General features: G+C 34.1%; 1 protein-coding gene across 6 annotated transcripts in view; it reads left to right on the top strand.

Moving 5' to 3' along the window:
- The window catches only part of LRP1B (LDL receptor related protein 1B), a 1876014-nt gene that overhangs the window by 1707732 nt on the left and 149630 nt on the right, over positions 1–18652 (top strand). For 5 of the 6 annotated variants that reach the window (XM_073241389.1, XM_073241392.1, XM_073241388.1 and 2 more), the window contains exon 67: positions 14997–15113. The exons of the other annotated variant lie outside the window; for it this stretch is intronic. In XM_073241389.1, coding sequence (XP_073097490.1) covers positions 14997–15113 — 117 coding nt within the window. The remainder of the gene's footprint in view (positions 1–14996; positions 15114–18652) is intronic. 6 annotated transcript variants of the gene reach the window in all.

The following is an 18652-nucleotide window of genomic DNA, read 5'->3' as shown; positions in this document are numbered from 1 at the left end:
AGGTCCACTCTCTTAATGTAGCATTTTCAGACTACCTTATTCAAAGTTCCTTCACCACAACATATTCCCTATCCCATTCTCTTCTTTATCTTTCACTATAGCACTTTTTACCTTCTAATGAACTCTTTTTTTTTGGTAGTTCCCCAAATCCCCAGTTGGCCATTAGCAGATAAATTCAATGAAGATAGGGATATATGTCTGTTTTATTCATTGGTATAAACCCTGTAAACTGAAACAGTGTCTAGTATATGATGGGCCTTACTGCAGGTTTGTTGAGCAAGTGACTTCGTCAATATTTTGCTAAACTGCATCTCTGAATCAGAGCCTGCTTTCATGAGGATTTGAATACAAGCAGTTTATTGGGGGACTGATTCCAGAACCAGTACTAAGGGTGTGAGGAAGTTAACCAAGGAAGAGAAGGGGGCATAGAGAATACATTATTGAGCAGGTTACTGCAGAAAGGGAATACATTCTACCAGAAAATTCTGCAAGACAATGTGGAATATTCACAGTTACCCCAAACAAAGAGAGATGGGATATTCATCCTGTCAGTTATTGGTTTAAGGCTGCTCCTGGGAAGGGAGGGGCATTAATGCCTGAAAAGCACTTCCACACTGGGGCCAAGCAAAGGGTTGCACATGCTTGTATTTAGAAGTCATCGGCATGGCATGGACAGGCATGGTAGATACCAAGGATTACGGACAGGACACTGATATCAGAAGCTTCAAATCTATACACCAGAACAAGACTGCATCACTGAGGGTTTCACGAATCTAAGGACATCCTATCGTTCGGAGCCCCCAAATGTATTGTTCCTCTTCTGCCCTACCACAAATTTCCAACCACAGCTTTGTATACAGCTGATATCATATTTAAATATGCATTAAACTCATTTTAAAGAAATAAAAAACTGTAAATGGGAAGCCTGAAGACTGTGTAAGTGTGTTAGAGGCATGGGGACTTCCTACCACGTAACCACATAATCAGGTCATAGTCTAAGACTCACAAGTATGGGGCACCATCACCTAGCAAGCACAGCTCTTTCTCCTTTCAATAATTTCTTCAAAGCCTGTCTTTTGGATCCTTAAAAATAGAGGCTGTGTTATTATCCTGACTCTTAATAATAATCTGCTCTGTTGAAATGATTTTTCATATGAAAATAAGAGGTGATTCGACAATAGAGATTTATGTAAATTAGCTGGAATTGAGAATGGCCGTCAGACAATGGTGCTGTTAAAACATACTTTTTCTTCATACACCCTGTCCTCCAGACAGGAAATAATATTTCTCCTAAGCATGATATGTAAACTATGGTTTCTCTAAGGTGTTTTGGGTATGAAGGAGAAAATAAACTGTACTCTAAATGCATTCTAAATATTCTTATGTAAGATGTAAAATAAAGGAAGAGATAATTAAATGCTTTACATTTTTAAAATATATTTTAAATGATTCAGTATAACAAAAAAATTATACCACTCAATACTAGCAATACTTAAAAAAATACTAATATTTGGGTGTCTCAAAGTGCTACAGGAAAGAGATTCATTCCCCTTTGGAGGGCTTCTGTGCAGCCTCACTCACCCTGAGACCCAGTGAACAAACAGCAGTATGAAAGTTCATGGACTATGTGAGGGAAATTCACTTGCCCATTTGGGGGCATCAGTTGGAGGGGCAGAGGGCAGTTGAGATGCTGGAGATGGAGGCCCTGGGAGACCCCATTTGTGCGCTCCCCATACCGTGCAAGAGCACAGGCGAGCAGGCTCGGACATGGCACCCTGCTGCTGCCTTGTGGGATGGGCGGCAGCTGCGGAGCTCCCAGCCTAAAGCAGGCACCCGCACTCCGACAACACCCCACCCCACTGCATTACTGGAGCCCGGAGGCAGGCACACTCAGGACATTCTCCTGTTGCCTTTCTGGAGCCCGCAAGTGTGTCCCGCTCCCAGTGCTTTGCAGCTGTCTTACTTAAGGCACGGGGTGCACACAGTCCACACAGGACATACCCCTTGATCACCTGGCCCTGGTGGCCAAAAGGGCTGACACTCCAGAGCTCCGTGGGACTATGGGACTATAACATTAGAAAAACACTTCTTGGCAGGCCACTAGCACTAGGGCACTGAACAGCAAAATGAAACACAGTTCCAGTCTTCTTGTGAAAAAGGCTTTTTACTTAGCCTGGAACTTCAGCCTGAGGGACAGGTTGCATGTGTCCCGCACACCTGGAGGCTGAGGAGGGGCTCTCGGGGACGTAAGCAGGTAGACAGATGCCTTCCTTTTACCTCCCTTGGCCTCACTATAGCTCAACGAGACTTCCTAGAAAGGAGTTTATACACGTGTCTGGAGCCCTGATTTTTGCAACTGTTGCCCAGATCATCTCACGATCACCTCATGACCCTGGTCGGGAGACCTGCAAGGGATGCTGTCGCAGCCCCATAGGACTGTATATGTTTGCATTCTTGAAAAACTGCTGCCTGAGAGTCTGCCTTGTTTCAGCCTGAAATTAGGTGCCAAAGGAAATTCTTCCGTTTGGATCACTGACAGATCTTAGCACATTCTCAGCAAGGGAGGCATATCAAGAATAAGTCCAGCAGTTTAGACAATTATGAGAGAGAATGGAGAGTTAGAATAAAGTTAGATGAGAAGGATCATCACCTAAACATGACCACTCTTTCAAGACTGGGAGAGGGAGCTGTTTCGACAAATACACAGAAACAAACACAGAGAGTCAAGCAAAATGAGGAAACAGAAATATATTCCAAATATAAGAACAAGACAAAATCTCAGAAAAGACCTTGATGATATGGAGATAAGCAATCTACCTGGTAAAGAATTCAAAGTCAAGGTCATAAAGAGCTCGTCAGACTCAGGAGAAGAATGGATGAACACAGTAAGTTCTTCAACAAAGAGACAGAAAACAATAAAATACCAATGTTACATCAAAGGTACTCCATTTACTATCATTTATACAGTTAGAAATATTCTTCTACAGAGATAAATTGAGCAGCAAAGAAATAAGAATAACGTGGGAAATTTTCTTCAATTGTGAGACCTTCTCCAAGATTTCAAGTAGACATAGTTTAATATTTTAATGACATACATAACATAATTATATATAAATCTAGATTTTTGTTAAAATCTGCCTTACAGCTACCTTCCTGTTTCATTCTCTTTCACTAAGGAAAGTGTACACATGTGTTTGTGTGTGTGTGCGTGTGTGTGTGTGTGTGTGTGTGTGTGTGTGTGTGTGCATGCACTGATGTGTGTTCCATATATGATTCCAGTAAACTCCAGAAAGTACCTTTTGTATGCTTATGCAACTGGTACCTACATGCATACTGGGTGTGTGTATATGTGTGTGTGTGTCTTGTTCTACTTAGTTTTATGAGACAGATATATTTCATCTCACCTTGATATTTATTTACCAATGTATATGTAATCATATGTGAGTAAGTAAACAATATATTTAAATAAAATTTTGTCTTGATTGCCCTCTTTCTAACTGTTCACTAACTGTTCTACATTAAAAGTAGCTTGGTTGTTCATGCCTGTAATTACTGATCGATATAATTCCAAAAATTCTAAACATAAATGACAAATTTATGGATACATCTTAAGTGAAAAAGACTTTTAAGAATATCAAGCAGAAAGGATATTCCCTTTGTTAAGTAACTAATAAATACATCACCTTCCATCTAAGTTAGTATTTGTATAAGGAGCCTTAGAATGTGTGCTAAAGAAAAGATAAAGACATAAAGATTATCAAATGTAAAACTGTGCAGTTATCACCAAAGAAGGCTCTTTTGAAACAGATAACAGACATTTACATATTTAACTGTTGAAAAAAATATTTTTATTGTAAATAATATCTTATTTATTCAAATTGGAAAAAAGAAATAATAAACACCAAACTCCACAGAACTACTTAGCTAAACTAAAGGCATATCCACCAGATAAATATTTTACAGCCATGAAGTGATGTTTTTAAGAACTTGTAATGACCTAGTAAAATCATTGCCATATAATTTTGTAAAATATGCAATGTATAAAATTTTATTTATTTTCATAGTTAGAAAAACTTAATTGATTTCATTGCTGTGTGTTATGTGGCTATAAGCTATTTGTTTCTGCTTTTCTGTATTACACTGTAATTTTTAAAATGCTATTTTCCAAGATATAAAAGAATAATTCAAGCTAAAAATGTTTTATAGACCCAATAATTTAAAATACATGTAGATAATAAAGCTAAAGCACATTTTTAATTAAAAGACCCCAGGTGTCTTCTAACCTTTCAAATTTTCAGATGGGGAATGTGATTCCCCACAGCACTTATGAGTCTTATATAACTCTTATTACCTATGTGTGACCTTGAACAAGTTTGTAGAATGAATAGGATGCCTCATAGAGTTGTAGTAATCTATTCATTCACTTACAACAAAAAGATAATAGACATAAAGGACCCAAAGCATACTTGCAACACAGCAGTCTTTTAAATAAGTTTTACTTTTCCTCCTAAATTCAACTAGCTTGTTGATGATAAAGGTGATAGTACAATCCACATCTTCTACATTTTATTGATATTCAATTATTCTTACTAATTTTTGATCTATTAATTTGCTATTATTACTATGTAAGGAACTAGTCACTTAATAATTATTACTATTACTTAATTATCACTATTACTATTAAACCAGATGTTTAGTTTAAAGCTGTATCTATTTCTCTTGAATTTTTAGACTTTAGGAAACTAAGTCACAAAGAAGATAAATAATAACCCTAAATCATACATGTATACGGGCTAGAATGAGGATTCACATCAACTTCTGACTCTAATGTTCAGGTTCTTTCCACTATGCCTCCCTATCTTCCACCAAATCAGCATCTCATGCTGTGCATCCCAAAAGGTAGCAAATTGAGTGATTGTCTGGTGACCTTGATCAACAGGGTAAGACTAAGTAGACAAACGTAATCAACTATATATTAAAAAATATTTTAGTAAACTCACTTATTGATTGCCTCAAATTGCTTTTAAAAAAAAAGACAGAATCATTATTTGGTAAAAGTGCAAGAAAAGGCATATTTCATTTTTCTCTAAGGCAGATGAGAGAGTGTAAGCGTACTTCCTAGGACATGACTACCAGAATCTGTACCAGGGCTCAAGAGTGACTCTGAAGGGGGCCACCCTGCCTACACCTCTATATTACAGTTGCTTGAGTTCCTCTTCATCTATGGTTCACAAATGCAGATTTCTTTGTGCAATATTACTATACAATCTATCAAGACTACAGTCCGTTGAAAAGAGGCAGATGAATGGAAGAGCAGAGGTTTGGTAAATGATGTACAGATTGTGTTGGCAAAAGATGAAACAATAACTGCTTCTCCTCACTTCACAACCATAAAGTTAAAATAAAAATTTCTAAATAAGTCCCTTAGCCCCCACAAATTTTTGTCAAGTGCAGTAGATGGCATTACAGAATGTAGTATGACGCTTTCTGAAAGAGCATAATCTGAACTCAAAAAATTTTCACTGAAAATTACATTGCATTGACATGCAATTTTTAAAATGTCATTATTCGAGTTTCTAGAGAGCTAGCTTGTTATAAATTCACCTCTTTATAAAGAAAATATGTCACTGGTAATTTGATTTACTTTATAAGTCTTTCTCTTGTATACCTGCAAGAATAATATAAAAGTCAAAAAAATAAAATAAAATAAAAATTCAAAAGCAAAACAGAAGCAGCAGGATCCCACTGGGATAAGCTGCAGCTGGCATTGTTATTCTCAACTGCTGGTGCATCCACTATTCTTTCCACTTCCCCTAGAAGAACAGGTTGTGCATGTAAGTGCTCATTGAGGAATATTGCCCTGATTGATGAGCAGTAACATGAAATTAATCTTCAGATCCACCAAACACTTTAATGCAAGGCAGCCTGCAGCTTTTCAGATAATCAGTATCACTAGAGACTGTAATAGCATATGTCATGTACAGAATATGTTCACAAAAAGGTGTTTGTACCATTTCCCATCTTCATGGAAGCCTGGGTTTGCAAATCATTTTTAAATAGAGACTGATTCTGAGGCTTCTTCTGGAAACAGATTTCATTTCCCTAGTAAATATAAACTAATGAAGTAGCCTAGGAATTATGTAAATCCGCACATACAGATAAGAACATTCATATTAAGAGTCCATAATATTTCTAAGCAGTAGGGTAAAATAGTATTTGCCTTAGGACTCCAGTTGGTAAATGACAGAAACTCAACACAAACCGGTGGTAAAATAAATTTTCTACTTGATTCCAAGGAATGGATCAAGTTAACTTCCAGCACAATTTGGATCCATGTGACATGTAGAGTCCTATCTTCTTTTTCTCCATTTCTAAGCTATTCCTTACTTAATCGGTGCCTTTCCATATGAATTTTTTAAGTGATTCATGGCAACTTGAGGTTATAATACTTGCATTCTCAAGAGGAAAGAAATATTCTTTTGATAGCCATGGAAAACACCTCAAATGGGTTTAATTGGGCTTGGTAGGTTACAACCAGAGACTCCTTAATTGCCTTTTCTTATGCCCATTTTTGACTTCCCTTTTAGAGACAGAACTCTAAATCTTAGGTTGACACATTGCTATTCAGAGTAAGTGACCACATTTCCCATCTCCCCTTGTGCCTGAGTGTTAGCATGTTACTGACTTCTGACCATTGATATATGAGCAGGTGTTATGGGACTTTCAGGATGACTGTTTGTAGGGAGCTTTCCTAAAGTAGAAGGGATTCTCCTTTTTGCCTTTCTGCCCTTTCTCTGTTAGGCCCACAAAACGATGGCCCAGGCACTAGTAGTCTTCTTGGGCTGTGGAGTAACTGAGAACAACAGAAGCCATTAGTTAGGATTGTGGGGCAGAATGATGAAAATCCAGGTTCCTGGGGACATTGTTTAGTCACCACATGATCCCTGCCCTGCCCTCCTCCCTATATTTAATGTTAAAGAAGAACCATCATTGCTCAGGTTTAAGCTGTAAAATATTTTTTTTAAACATGAATAACATGAGTGTTGTGGCCGGTTGTGGCGAAGGGTCAGAGGCCATGCTGGGTCATGAGGTCCTCCCCTGGGTCAGAGGAGGCAGCAGTCCATGAGGAGAAGCTTCAGCAAGTGTAGGAATAGTAGTTTCAAAAGGACAAAAAAGAAAAAGAAAGAAAAACAAATCAAAACAAGCCCATAATAAGGTTGGTCTTATCTACTATGTTCATTCCAGACAAAAAGTAGGTGCCAGTAAATCCTAGGTATTATACAAATAAAGAAGAGAATATGTTCCCTTATAGCATCACTGTTGAGGAACTCATAGCCAGTCAAGGAGCTTTAGAAAATTTAGGAAGCAAAATATTTAGGTGTTCACATCCATATAAGGCTAACAAGAGACACTGAGGGGGATTTATAGTGAGAGCTCTGACTGTATAAGGTTGATTTAAAAAAATAAAATAATAACTACTAATAAAGAGGTTATGCTTTGAAAGTTAACAGACAGTTATCCTGTCCCCAAGACAAGGTTTTCAGTAAGAACCAAAGGTACTCTGACTCTTAACTCCAGTTCTGACCCCATAATCTGACTCTGTGATGTTATAATCTGAAACATAGGGAAATTCAGAGCTACCATAATAGAGGCTCAGCTTCATTGGTCTCATAGTTCCTGTTGCCTCAGTGTTTCTTTAAAGACTTCATTTACCTTTTTTGTTACAAAATTTGGGCATATTGCCTAATTGTAATCATCATGTTTCCTGAACTGGAAGATGGAAAGTGATTACAAAAAATCTTCAGCAAGAACAACAAAACCCCCATATTCCCAACATTTTTGGGGGGCTGCCAATATTTCTAAAACCCCAAACTAGTCTTCTTCCTAGCTTTACTCTAAAATGATTTTATGCATATATTTCAAATCAGAGAATTGAGTTCTATAATCTGGATGTAAATTTTCCAAGTCATCTTCTTCACATCAGCAGTTTAATAAATCAAATGGCAAATTTACAAGTGATTTTTTATTTTCTAAATCAGTAGCTAAAGCATTAATCAGTAGTGGAACATTAATCAGTAGTGAAATAAGTTTCAGCAAGTTATAATCTTTCTGCTGGTGGAGGTCTTGCATCTGTGTTGATGGCTGCTGACTGATTTGGTTAGAAATCTGTTGATTCATTGAAATATTTATTTTTTAGAAAAACTATATGCATGCATTAGGCATCATTTCACATGTTTATTGAGGAATTGAGCATTTTCCCTAATAATATAATGTGCTATTTTGATCCATGATTCAAAGCTAACCAGAATAAAAAGAAATGTGTCATATATGGAAGACCTACATATAACATATCTTAACTTTTAAACATTATTTGAAACATTTTAGTGGCATACATTTACAGTTGACCTTTGAACAACATGGGTTTGAAATGCCAGGTCCACTTATACACAGATTTTTTTTTAATAAATATGTTGAAAAATTTTTGGAAATTCATGAAAATTTGAATGTTTTTTTCTCTAGTTTATTGTAAGAGTATATTATATAATATTTATAACACAGAAAATGTGTATTAATCAACTGTTTATGTTATAGGCAAGATTTCTAGTCAACAATAGATATTCATAGTTAAGTCTAAGGGAGTCAAAAGTTATATGCAGATTTTCAACTGCACTTGGTGGGGGCTTGGCACCCCTTACCTATCCGAACTTTCATTAAGTCATAATGTTTTGTTTGTAGAGGGTCTTTCCCTCAATGCTGATGTGGCTGATGAAATCAGGGTGGTGGTTGCTGAAGGCTGGGGTGGCTCTGGCAATTTCTTAAAATAAGACAACAATGAAATTTGCTTCATCCATTGACTCTTCCTTTCATTAACAGTTTCTCTGTAGCTTGTGATGCTGTTTGATAACATTTTATGAACAGTAGAAATTCCTTCAAAATTGGAGACAGTCCTATCAAACCCTGCTGCTCATTTATCACCTGGTTTTGTGTAATATTCTAAATCCTTTGTTGGCATTTCAACAGTCTTCAAAGCATCTTCACCAGGAGTAAATTTCATCCTTAAAAACCACTTTCTTTGCTCACCTATATGAAGTTTTTTTTTACTCCACTTTCTTTGCTCATCCGTTAATCCACTAAAGTTTTGCCATGAGATTGCAGCAATGCAATCACATCTTCAGGCTCCACTTGCAGTTCTCTTGCTCTTTCCACCACATCTGTAATTCCTGCTTCTACTGAAGTCTTCAACCCCTGAAAGTCATCCATGAGTTCTGGAATCAACTTTATCCAAACTCCTGTTCATGTTCATATTTTGACCTCTTCCCATGAATCACAAATATTCTGAATAGCATCTAGAATGGCGAATCCTTTCTCGAAGTTTTGCAATTAGAAGAATCAATACCTGTGGCAGCTGTGGATCTACAAAATGTGTTTATTAAATAGTAAAAGTAAGACTTGAAAATTGAAATTACTCCTTGGTCCACATGCTGGATAATGGATGTTGTGATAGGAGGTATGAAAACAACACTGCAATAGTAACATCAAAGATCAATCATCACAGGTCACCAGGACTAATATAATAATAATGAAAAAGTGAAATATTATGAGAATTACCAAAATGTGACACAGAGAAAAAAAAGTGAGAAAATGCAGTTAGAAAAATGGTGCCAATAGACCTGCTTGACACAGGGTTGTCATAAAACTTCTATTTGTAAAAAAATGCAGTATGTGTGAAGCACAGTAAACTAAAGTACAATAAAGTGATGTATATTATATGTATATAACATACTAACAATACCTAATATATAATAAGTAATACATGTGTACTATGAAGTGCTATACATATGAGATATATGTTATATATGTTTATATATTACATATGCTATTGCTTATAGTCACTTTGGAGCATTAAAATTTTGGGGCTCCAACTAAGGATTTTTTATGCAGACAATTCTCTTGCTGTTCTGAAAACACAAATCATTCAGGGACTAAATGAATAATACTTAATCATGGTATAATTGTTTAGATTTTCCTTATTTTATAATTCTAAGAGTAAAGTAATTTCTAATACAAATATAAATGAAATGTTAAAATAAAATGAAATGTTCGGATCTTAAACATTTGTTTTGATGAGTTTTGACAATTTTAGACAGCATGTCTAAACATAGGGGTAGCAAACGCCCTACATAAGTCCTGAACATTTTCACTCCCTCAGAAAATTCCCTAATATACCCTTTAGTCAGTTCCCTAAACACTGCTCCCAACAAACACTGACTCTTTTCTAATACCATAGATTACTTTTGCTTGTATTTGGATGTCATATACATAGATTCATATAGTATGCACTCTTTATTTGGAAATTCTTCATTTGCATAAAGTTTTAAAGATATTTTCAAGTTGTGTGTTAATTTACTATTTTTTTACACTTGAGTATTTTCAATTTTAAGAATATATTCCAATTTGGATTATTCTAGAAGTTGGTTATTATGAATAATGTTGCTATACCTATTGTTGCACAAATTTATTTTGTGAATATTTGTTTTAATTTTTATTGGATGAATACATAGGTTTAAAATTTCATATGGAGTATATATATATTTACCTGTGTAAGAGCCAGAATAGAGAGTTAAGAGTCCTCTATATTTTCATGAAAATTTAGTGTTTCATTTTTTATTTGAGCAATTCCAGTAAGTCTATAAGTGGTATCTCATTGTGGTTTGAATTTGCATTATTGAGAACCTTTATTTTCTATATATCTTCTCTTATGAAGTGTCTTTTCAAGTCTTTTGCCTACAAATCTGTAGAATATATAGAAATTTTTATATACCCTGGATCTAAACAATTTCCCAGGTATGTGTGTTGCAAAATTTTTAAAAAATATGTTGCTTGCCTCTACATTTTCTTAGATTGAAAGAATAAGCATTTTAATTTAAAGTTCAATTTATCAATTTTTCTTTTACTAATGCTTTTTGTGTTCTGTCCAAAAAAATTTTCCCTATTAAGGTTATATTAATATTTTCTAGAAGCTCTATATTACATTCACGACCATCTCAGATTAATTTTTGTGTATGGCATATGATGGGTTGAGGTTTATGCTTTTCATATGGATATTTCTTTCAGCAATGTTTATTAAAAAGGACTTTCCTTTGCCCATTATATTGACATGGAGCCTTTGTTGAAAATCAATTGACTGTGTGTTTGTGCCTATAGTTCTAGTTTAAATTTATTTAGTACTATATTCTTTTGATTATTATTGCTTTATAGTAACTCTTGAAGTCAGGTACTATAAATTCTCCAACTTTGTTCTTAATTTCAATTGGTTGGTTGTTCTAGATCCTTCATATTTCAATATAATTTTATAATCTATTCCTTCAGAGTGGATAAGGACATTCTATTTCTTCACAAAGAACTTGCTGAAATTTTGAATGGGGTTGCATTACTTCTTTATATAAATTTGAGAAAAAACTAAAATTTCTGATCCATGAACATGATATATTGCTGCTTTTTTTTGGCTTTATTCAGCAGTGCTTTACAGGTTTCAGTATAAAGACATTACACAGATTTCACTGTTTTTATTCCTGGGTATTTGTTGTTTTTTTGATACTATTGTAAAAGCTTTAAAAAATTTTGGTGGGGGAGTACAGCTAACATACAGAAATAAATGTAAACATATATATTGAGCTTGCATCCTATAGTCTTCCCAAATTCACTTATTATTACTTATGTTGTATACAGACTCTTTTGATTTCTTTTGCTATAAAGAGAAACTTAAATTTCTCTTCTCCCTTTGTCCCTTAATCCATTTCCCGTGTTCTTGCTCCCACAAGCGTCACTATCACCAGATTCTTTTTTATCATTCCAGAAAGAATCCACGAATATACAAGCACAAAAATATTACAGTATATACTACATGTAGCTCTCCACTCGGTGGTCCCTCATCCCACCTTTCTGGGAGGATCAAATTTGTACTATTAAACACATTAAAGCAGGAAAGTAAATTTCCAAATACTATACTTGTTTGTTTTCTCCATATTTATAATACCAAAGGAAAAAAAAAAGAAATACTGCTCCAATGCTATTTAACAATTTGAATTAATGGAAAACTCTTCAATATTGTGAGCATTTTATATAAATTATTCTGAAGTATTATAATGTGGAATTATATATGTTTTGTTCTACAATTAGGTTTCTGAGCCAGTGATTTTCAATCTTGGCTGTTCATTGGAATCACCCAGCTAGCTTAATAAAAATAGTGATGTCTGGATTCCACCCCAGAGGGTCAGATTTTATTGCTGTGGGATGACTGGGCAAAGGGATTTTAAAAAGATCCCCAGGTGATTTTAATATGCTGTTTCAAACCTTGCTTAGACAGTTTCCTATTAATATACATATATGTATATTTATATAAACATTTACAAATTTTATGTATATATAGCATATATGTATGATGTTATATATGTGTATATATACATATGTGTAAATGTATCATGTATTATACAATTTATATATATAATTTATATATCTATAAATAAAAGACATATAAATTATATATGTATTATTATCTGTATCTTGTCAATGGATATTTTAAGTGCAAAATGAGTCTATATAGTTTATATTTGAAATTTTTATAAGTAATTTAATGGATCAAAAAATTTAGTAACTTAGAAATATAAAATCTAAATAACCTTATATAAGGCAGTTAACGTTTCTGCATTACTATTTCTGCCTTCCCCAAATGGAAATCTTAGCAATGAACTGTAACTTGTTCTTGTTAAGAAATAAATGCAGGTTTCTTTCAAACACAAAATATGATGCAAATGTTTAAACATTGCAAAAAAGTACAAATAGGATTTAAGGGGAGAAAAACACTCATATGGAAAAACACTTATTGTATTGATACTCAGTACCAGTTTTTAACCTTTCTTAGACTTGGGAAATCGCTTGGGGCCATTGACACAAGTAACATGGTCTATTTGTCAGATCCAGTCTGATCTTCTTATATTCTTATATCCTAATAATTTAAAACAATATTTAAAATAATGCAAGCAACACATGAAAAGTAATAAATAAAACTAATGTTGCACATAGAAGAGTACATTTTACTTATCAAAATGAAATAACATTTACATAGTTCAGTACCAAACCTATTTTCGGTGGTCATTATTTAAATTCCAATCATCTAATACATTTCTTGATTGACTACAAAGTGCAGAATGCTCTATTAGAACTTCTGCAGATTATAGTCCAACTTTTAAATCTAAAGTTATGTATAATGTAGGCAAAGGGGATATATTATAAAACACAGCACTCAACACAGTGACACAAGAAAGGTTCTGAGTAATCATTAGAAGATGGGTAGGAAGTAAGGAGAAGGGTAGGGGAAAGAGGAAAGGAAATTAAGTACACATATATTTTCATTATATACATTTTCATTATATGTACATACTAATATATATATTAGTGGAAAGGAACATTTGAAGTCTATCATGAGCATATCTACAAAAATGTCAAATGTTTCTAGGGCAGGATCTGCATATAAAATTTCTCTTTTACTATAAAAAACCTTTGTAAGATTGCAGAAATTACTTATACTCTTTGAAACTTATTTTCCTAATTTATTTAAATGCATGTAATAATGTTTCTTAGAGATGTTGTTATGAAGATCAAGTATGATCATGTTTATGAAAATGTTTAGCTAAAGGTGGGCTGGACCCTTCATAAATGCTCATTGTTTAATTTTCATAATTTTACCCAAATCACTTTTACTTTCAAAATCTTAGTTGAATCTGAATTTTATGAGATACATTTTGAAGTATAGAATAGAAACCACTACCAAATATCTTATATTCTCCTTTAGTTCATTTATTGTAACAGTCTTGGTTGTTAAACATGTTACTGTCCATCTCTAATACAGCTGAGAATAAAGAGTTGATCTATATATATGAAGGGGAAATGTGTCCTAAATTGTACAGTGACATTTATAATTTAATTATTTTTATGTTATTAAATTTACACCATCTTAATGTATTAGACCCTTAGTACACAGTTTGTTTCATAGACCAAGGACAATGTTATTCCTAGAGAATTTATGAAAAATCCAGATTTACTCAATCACGATCTCCATTTCAGCCAAACTCCCAAGCAATTTATATGTATGTACATTAAAGTTTAAGAGCACTGCTTTCAATTACATAGTTAGATATTACTCTTGTAGAGATTTTAAACTATATGACCTAAACTTTAAATAAATAAATTATTATTGTATGCATTCTGATTCTGGCCAATATGGACACAGATTTGATGTAAAGAGAACTAAGTCAGGAAGAAAAAGCACACTTTATATATTTATATATCTTATGCCATTTAATTATATTTAAAATTCATCAAGTTCCTAAACTTTAGAGTCTGTTCTGTCATTTATAAAATAAAAGTCAAATTAGAACCTTTCCTGGTACTCAGTGGGATTGCTTAGAAGTTCCAGTGAGGTGGACCTTTATTCATTTTCAAGATCTTTAAAAGTTAGACTCTCTTATAACCTGTGAGTTTGAATCAGCTGACCATAAGGAGATAATGAGTAATAACTTCTTAAGGAGGAAAACAAGGTGATGACCTGAGTTTGATTAATAACCTTTCTTTTTTGCCATTTTATAGCAGAAATAGAAAGTGGCTTGGGGAGGAGTAGCCTCATAAGAAGGGCAGTTGGGGATAATTTTGACCGTTTTTTAATTGATTGATTTGTGTTGACTTTAAATGGGTGGCTCTAATCAATTGTTTTATAGTTAGCTTATGATGAAATCATGGGCAATAATGACCTAAAACAAGACAGAAGGATGAACTTTATTCATTTACTTCCTTCAGTTTTTATGAGATGCATCTCAGGTAGTAACTGAATCAAGTTTTGAGGTTCTGTAATAGGCCCTGGATGTGGCACGGCAGTGAGGGTATCATGAGGATGTCCACGTGGAAGTCAACAGTGCAAACTCGGGTTCTTTCCATTACAGAGAAAAAGACTTGTGGGCCTCATGAATTCCAGTGTAAAAACAACAACTGTATTCCAGATCACTGGAGGTGTGACAGCCAAAATGACTGCAGTGACAATTCAGATGAAGAAAACTGTAGTAAGTAACTCTTCCTTGAGAATATTGTGAGCTTGGCAGCCTATTCAATAAGCAGGATAGCGATTTTTAGGTCAGTTACTGTATAATTTTGAGACTGTCTGTCCTGCAGTTCACATTTTTATACATATATTCACATTTGGAAAGAATATTCAGACTAAATTGACCTGAATCTCAAATGGTAGAATTATTGAAATGCTCATACTGGGAGTTATTTTCTTACAGTTATCAGAATTGGTAAGAAAGTATCATGAGATTTAATGCAACCCATTAGTATGCAATGAAGAAAGCCCTTGATACAAGTTCGTACAAAGAGCTGAATGAGGTGGAGACAGTGCAAAACATATCATTCTTTAACGGATGGTATTCATTTCATTTCAGTCTCAAATCCTTTTACACTACAAATTCACCCCTGAGCATCTTTCAGTGAAATATCATTTATTCTCCCTGGAGTGGTGAACACCATATGTATTCAGGATGCTTTTCTCTGAAAATAGAATAACACTATTAACATCAGCTGCTTCCTGCATTTTTATGTAATAAATTTTAAAAAACAGTAATTATCCAACAATTTTACTTTCTTAAAGTATGGCAGTATATAAAATTGTGACAGTATTTCTACATTCTAGCATTGATTTCTGAATATATTTCTTCCTGACACTTTCTTACACTGCTGTTTAAATAAAGGAAGCAATATTATCATCTTTAAAATAGGATAATAATCAAATTTCATTTATTAAATATTTATATTCTACCACTTCCAAAAAGGATTTGATGGTAACAATAATGTTTACTCTTATGTATTGGATTAAGAACATTCATTTCCCAAGACACGGGAGACAAAATAGAAATTGTTATATTAAAGCAGAGGGATATACTATATAAAAGCAAACATTCCTAAAATCCCAGCCTTTATAAACCACTTGGATATTCAGTTTGTAAAATATCAACTAATGCTCTGAATAACTTTCAAAACTTAATCTGACTCATGTTTGAGGATCAGGTATATTTAAGTACGAAATCTCTGGATGATTATAATTATGAAATACTGTCTTGCCAATGGGTTTCAGCCCCAGGCAAGTTCACTATGGATTCAGTGAGACCCAGAAATGACAACAGAACATTCTTGGGGTAAAACTGTTTGTTACTCAGCTTTACTCTCCTGGCAATAGGCGGAGCACTTAGAATCACATCTGCATCCAACAGTCTGCAGGTCTGTAATCCTCCTTTGTCTCTGCCTCCACCCAAAACCCTGGGCAGAGCTCTTCATATAGTGACTCAGTCAGTAACAGCTTATTGCCTACGGGTGTGAAAACAGTAGCCTTGCAGCAGGCCAGTTACATCATCAGGTAGTTTAGGTTCCGGTGAGGGTCCTGGTTATAGGAACTTCAATTTTTGCCCCAAGTACTCTGAACATGGGGACCTTCATTAATCGCTCTTCACATAGATCTCTCCCACTGGATCAAAATCTTTAGAAAGGTGAAGAACATTGCAGAAAGGCATTAGAGTGACATAGGTTCCTTTAATCAGTAATTAAAAAAAATTTTCAGAGCATGTTCTCAGATTTTATCCAGCGATTAAAATAAAAACCTAATAGGGTAAGGGTGGTGGGAATAGAAGAGTTAAATACAAAGAAGAAACAATTATGTATACACTTCCTATTTATTTCAATTATGTATGTACTTTCTGTGTATTTCAGAGCTTAAATATACAGATAACCACTTAAGTTAATTTTGGATACATATAGTGCTAATTATCGTAAGGTAGGAAATACCCTATAATTGAAGGAAATTGCAAACAAGAAAGGATAGGTGAAAAGACAACATTGAAGGCTTAATCTTGAAAAATCCTCATATTCAAGTGGTAATTTAAATTGTGTGAGAAGTTAGGTTACTGCTTTAATAAGAATAGAAAACTGAGGGGTTGAGATAGCCTGCTGCTGAATCTTCTGGGGTCTTCTAAATCACTGAGTATTATTTCACGGACATCCCCTAAGTCAGCCTTTGATACAAGAAAGCAGGAAGAAGGACACTGCCTCTCAGCCTGTCACCGTGGAAACTTGTTGATAAATCACTGTTAAGCCATAGAACCCTTAAGCAAAAGCGAGAGAAGTGGCTGCACGATCAAGCATTACAGTATAAAAGCCCCAATTATGTGTGGTTCTCTTTTAGTTCCCATTCATTCTGACCTTGTGGCCTAAGACAAATAATTTTGATAATTTTGCAGAGGAGAGATAATAGTGAACAAGAATGAAGCGTATTTTAGTTGTGACACGGAAGAATAGAAAGCACACATGGGACAAGCATCAGAGTTGGTAACATGTTAAACATGTACTATGTAAGAGAAAGGACAAAAGGATCTAGATAATTAAGTGGTGTTTGAAGATAACATCTTGAATAGTCTGGAAGAAATGGCAGGTTTAAACATTGAAAATGCCAGCGGTTCTGCACAGACAAAAACTGAGTCTATGAACAGTGAAAAAAAATACATTGTATCTCTGGGAAGAACCAAAAAATAAGTCATATAAAAGATAGTCTTAGAAGAAATACTGTTGCTGTATTAAAATGCTATTAATATATTTCAAATGTCTTATAATCTATTGAAACATATGCATGTCGTTTTAATAGAACTATATATCATTATATACATATAATTACAATGTATATTGTACCTACGATTATACATCATGTAATTAAATGTGTGTGTGTGTGTGTGTGTGTGTGTGTGTGTGTGTATGACAATAATATAACCAAAAGGGCAGTGGTATATTGTTATATTCTCTAAATATCGTATCAATGGTATGCATTTTGGCTCACATTTGGCAGTTATCATTAGCTATTATGAAGCAGTGAAATATACCGGAGATAGTAAATCAGCCTTATAGTTAAAAACAACGGCAACATTTTATTTTTTACATGACCGCGTTCCATCACCCAACACTCACTTGCATTTCATTGCCTCATTTATCTGAATTTCTGTTTAAATATCTGGAAATGTTCTAGAGATTAGGGTTATTTTCCAGAGTCTGGCTCAGTGCCTGTGCATGTTTATAATATTAGCAATCTATTTTTTAAATTACTTTTAGAATTCTTTGTTTATGAATCTGACATGATGAATTTACTTTTTAAATTGTTTGGGAATCACTCCAGGTACAGATACGGGAAAAGTTTGAATAGTAGTGGAACAATTAACCACCAGCTATGTTTTAGATTTAAAATGCTTTCTACTTTATTAAATTTACATCGGATAATTAATCCATTGTCATTTTATCATCAGCTGCCTATCATTTCCCTTAAGTGTTCAGCAGGGACACTTGGCTCCAGCAATGGTTCCTTACAAGAATAAGAAAATGTCATTGTTATTGGATTTATTTTGTAATCTAGATCAAAGGTTGGAAAATATTTAAGAAATCTCAGTATCTTTACTATCTTAACTAGCAACAAATATGTATGGCATGTATATCTTCTAACTGATGTGCAAAATAAATGACTTAATATCTTTGCATTAAAAAAAAACTAACAATCTAATAGATTTAAAAGTAT

Source organism: Manis javanica, chromosome 7 (assembly GCF_040802235.1).
Source record: "Manis javanica isolate MJ-LG chromosome 7, MJ_LKY, whole genome shotgun sequence".
In the NCBI taxonomy this organism is placed as follows: domain Eukaryota; kingdom Metazoa; phylum Chordata; class Mammalia; order Pholidota; family Manidae; genus Manis; species Manis javanica.
The sequence above is the reverse complement of the archived record's forward strand: the minus strand, read 5'-3'. Positions and strand labels throughout refer to the sequence as shown.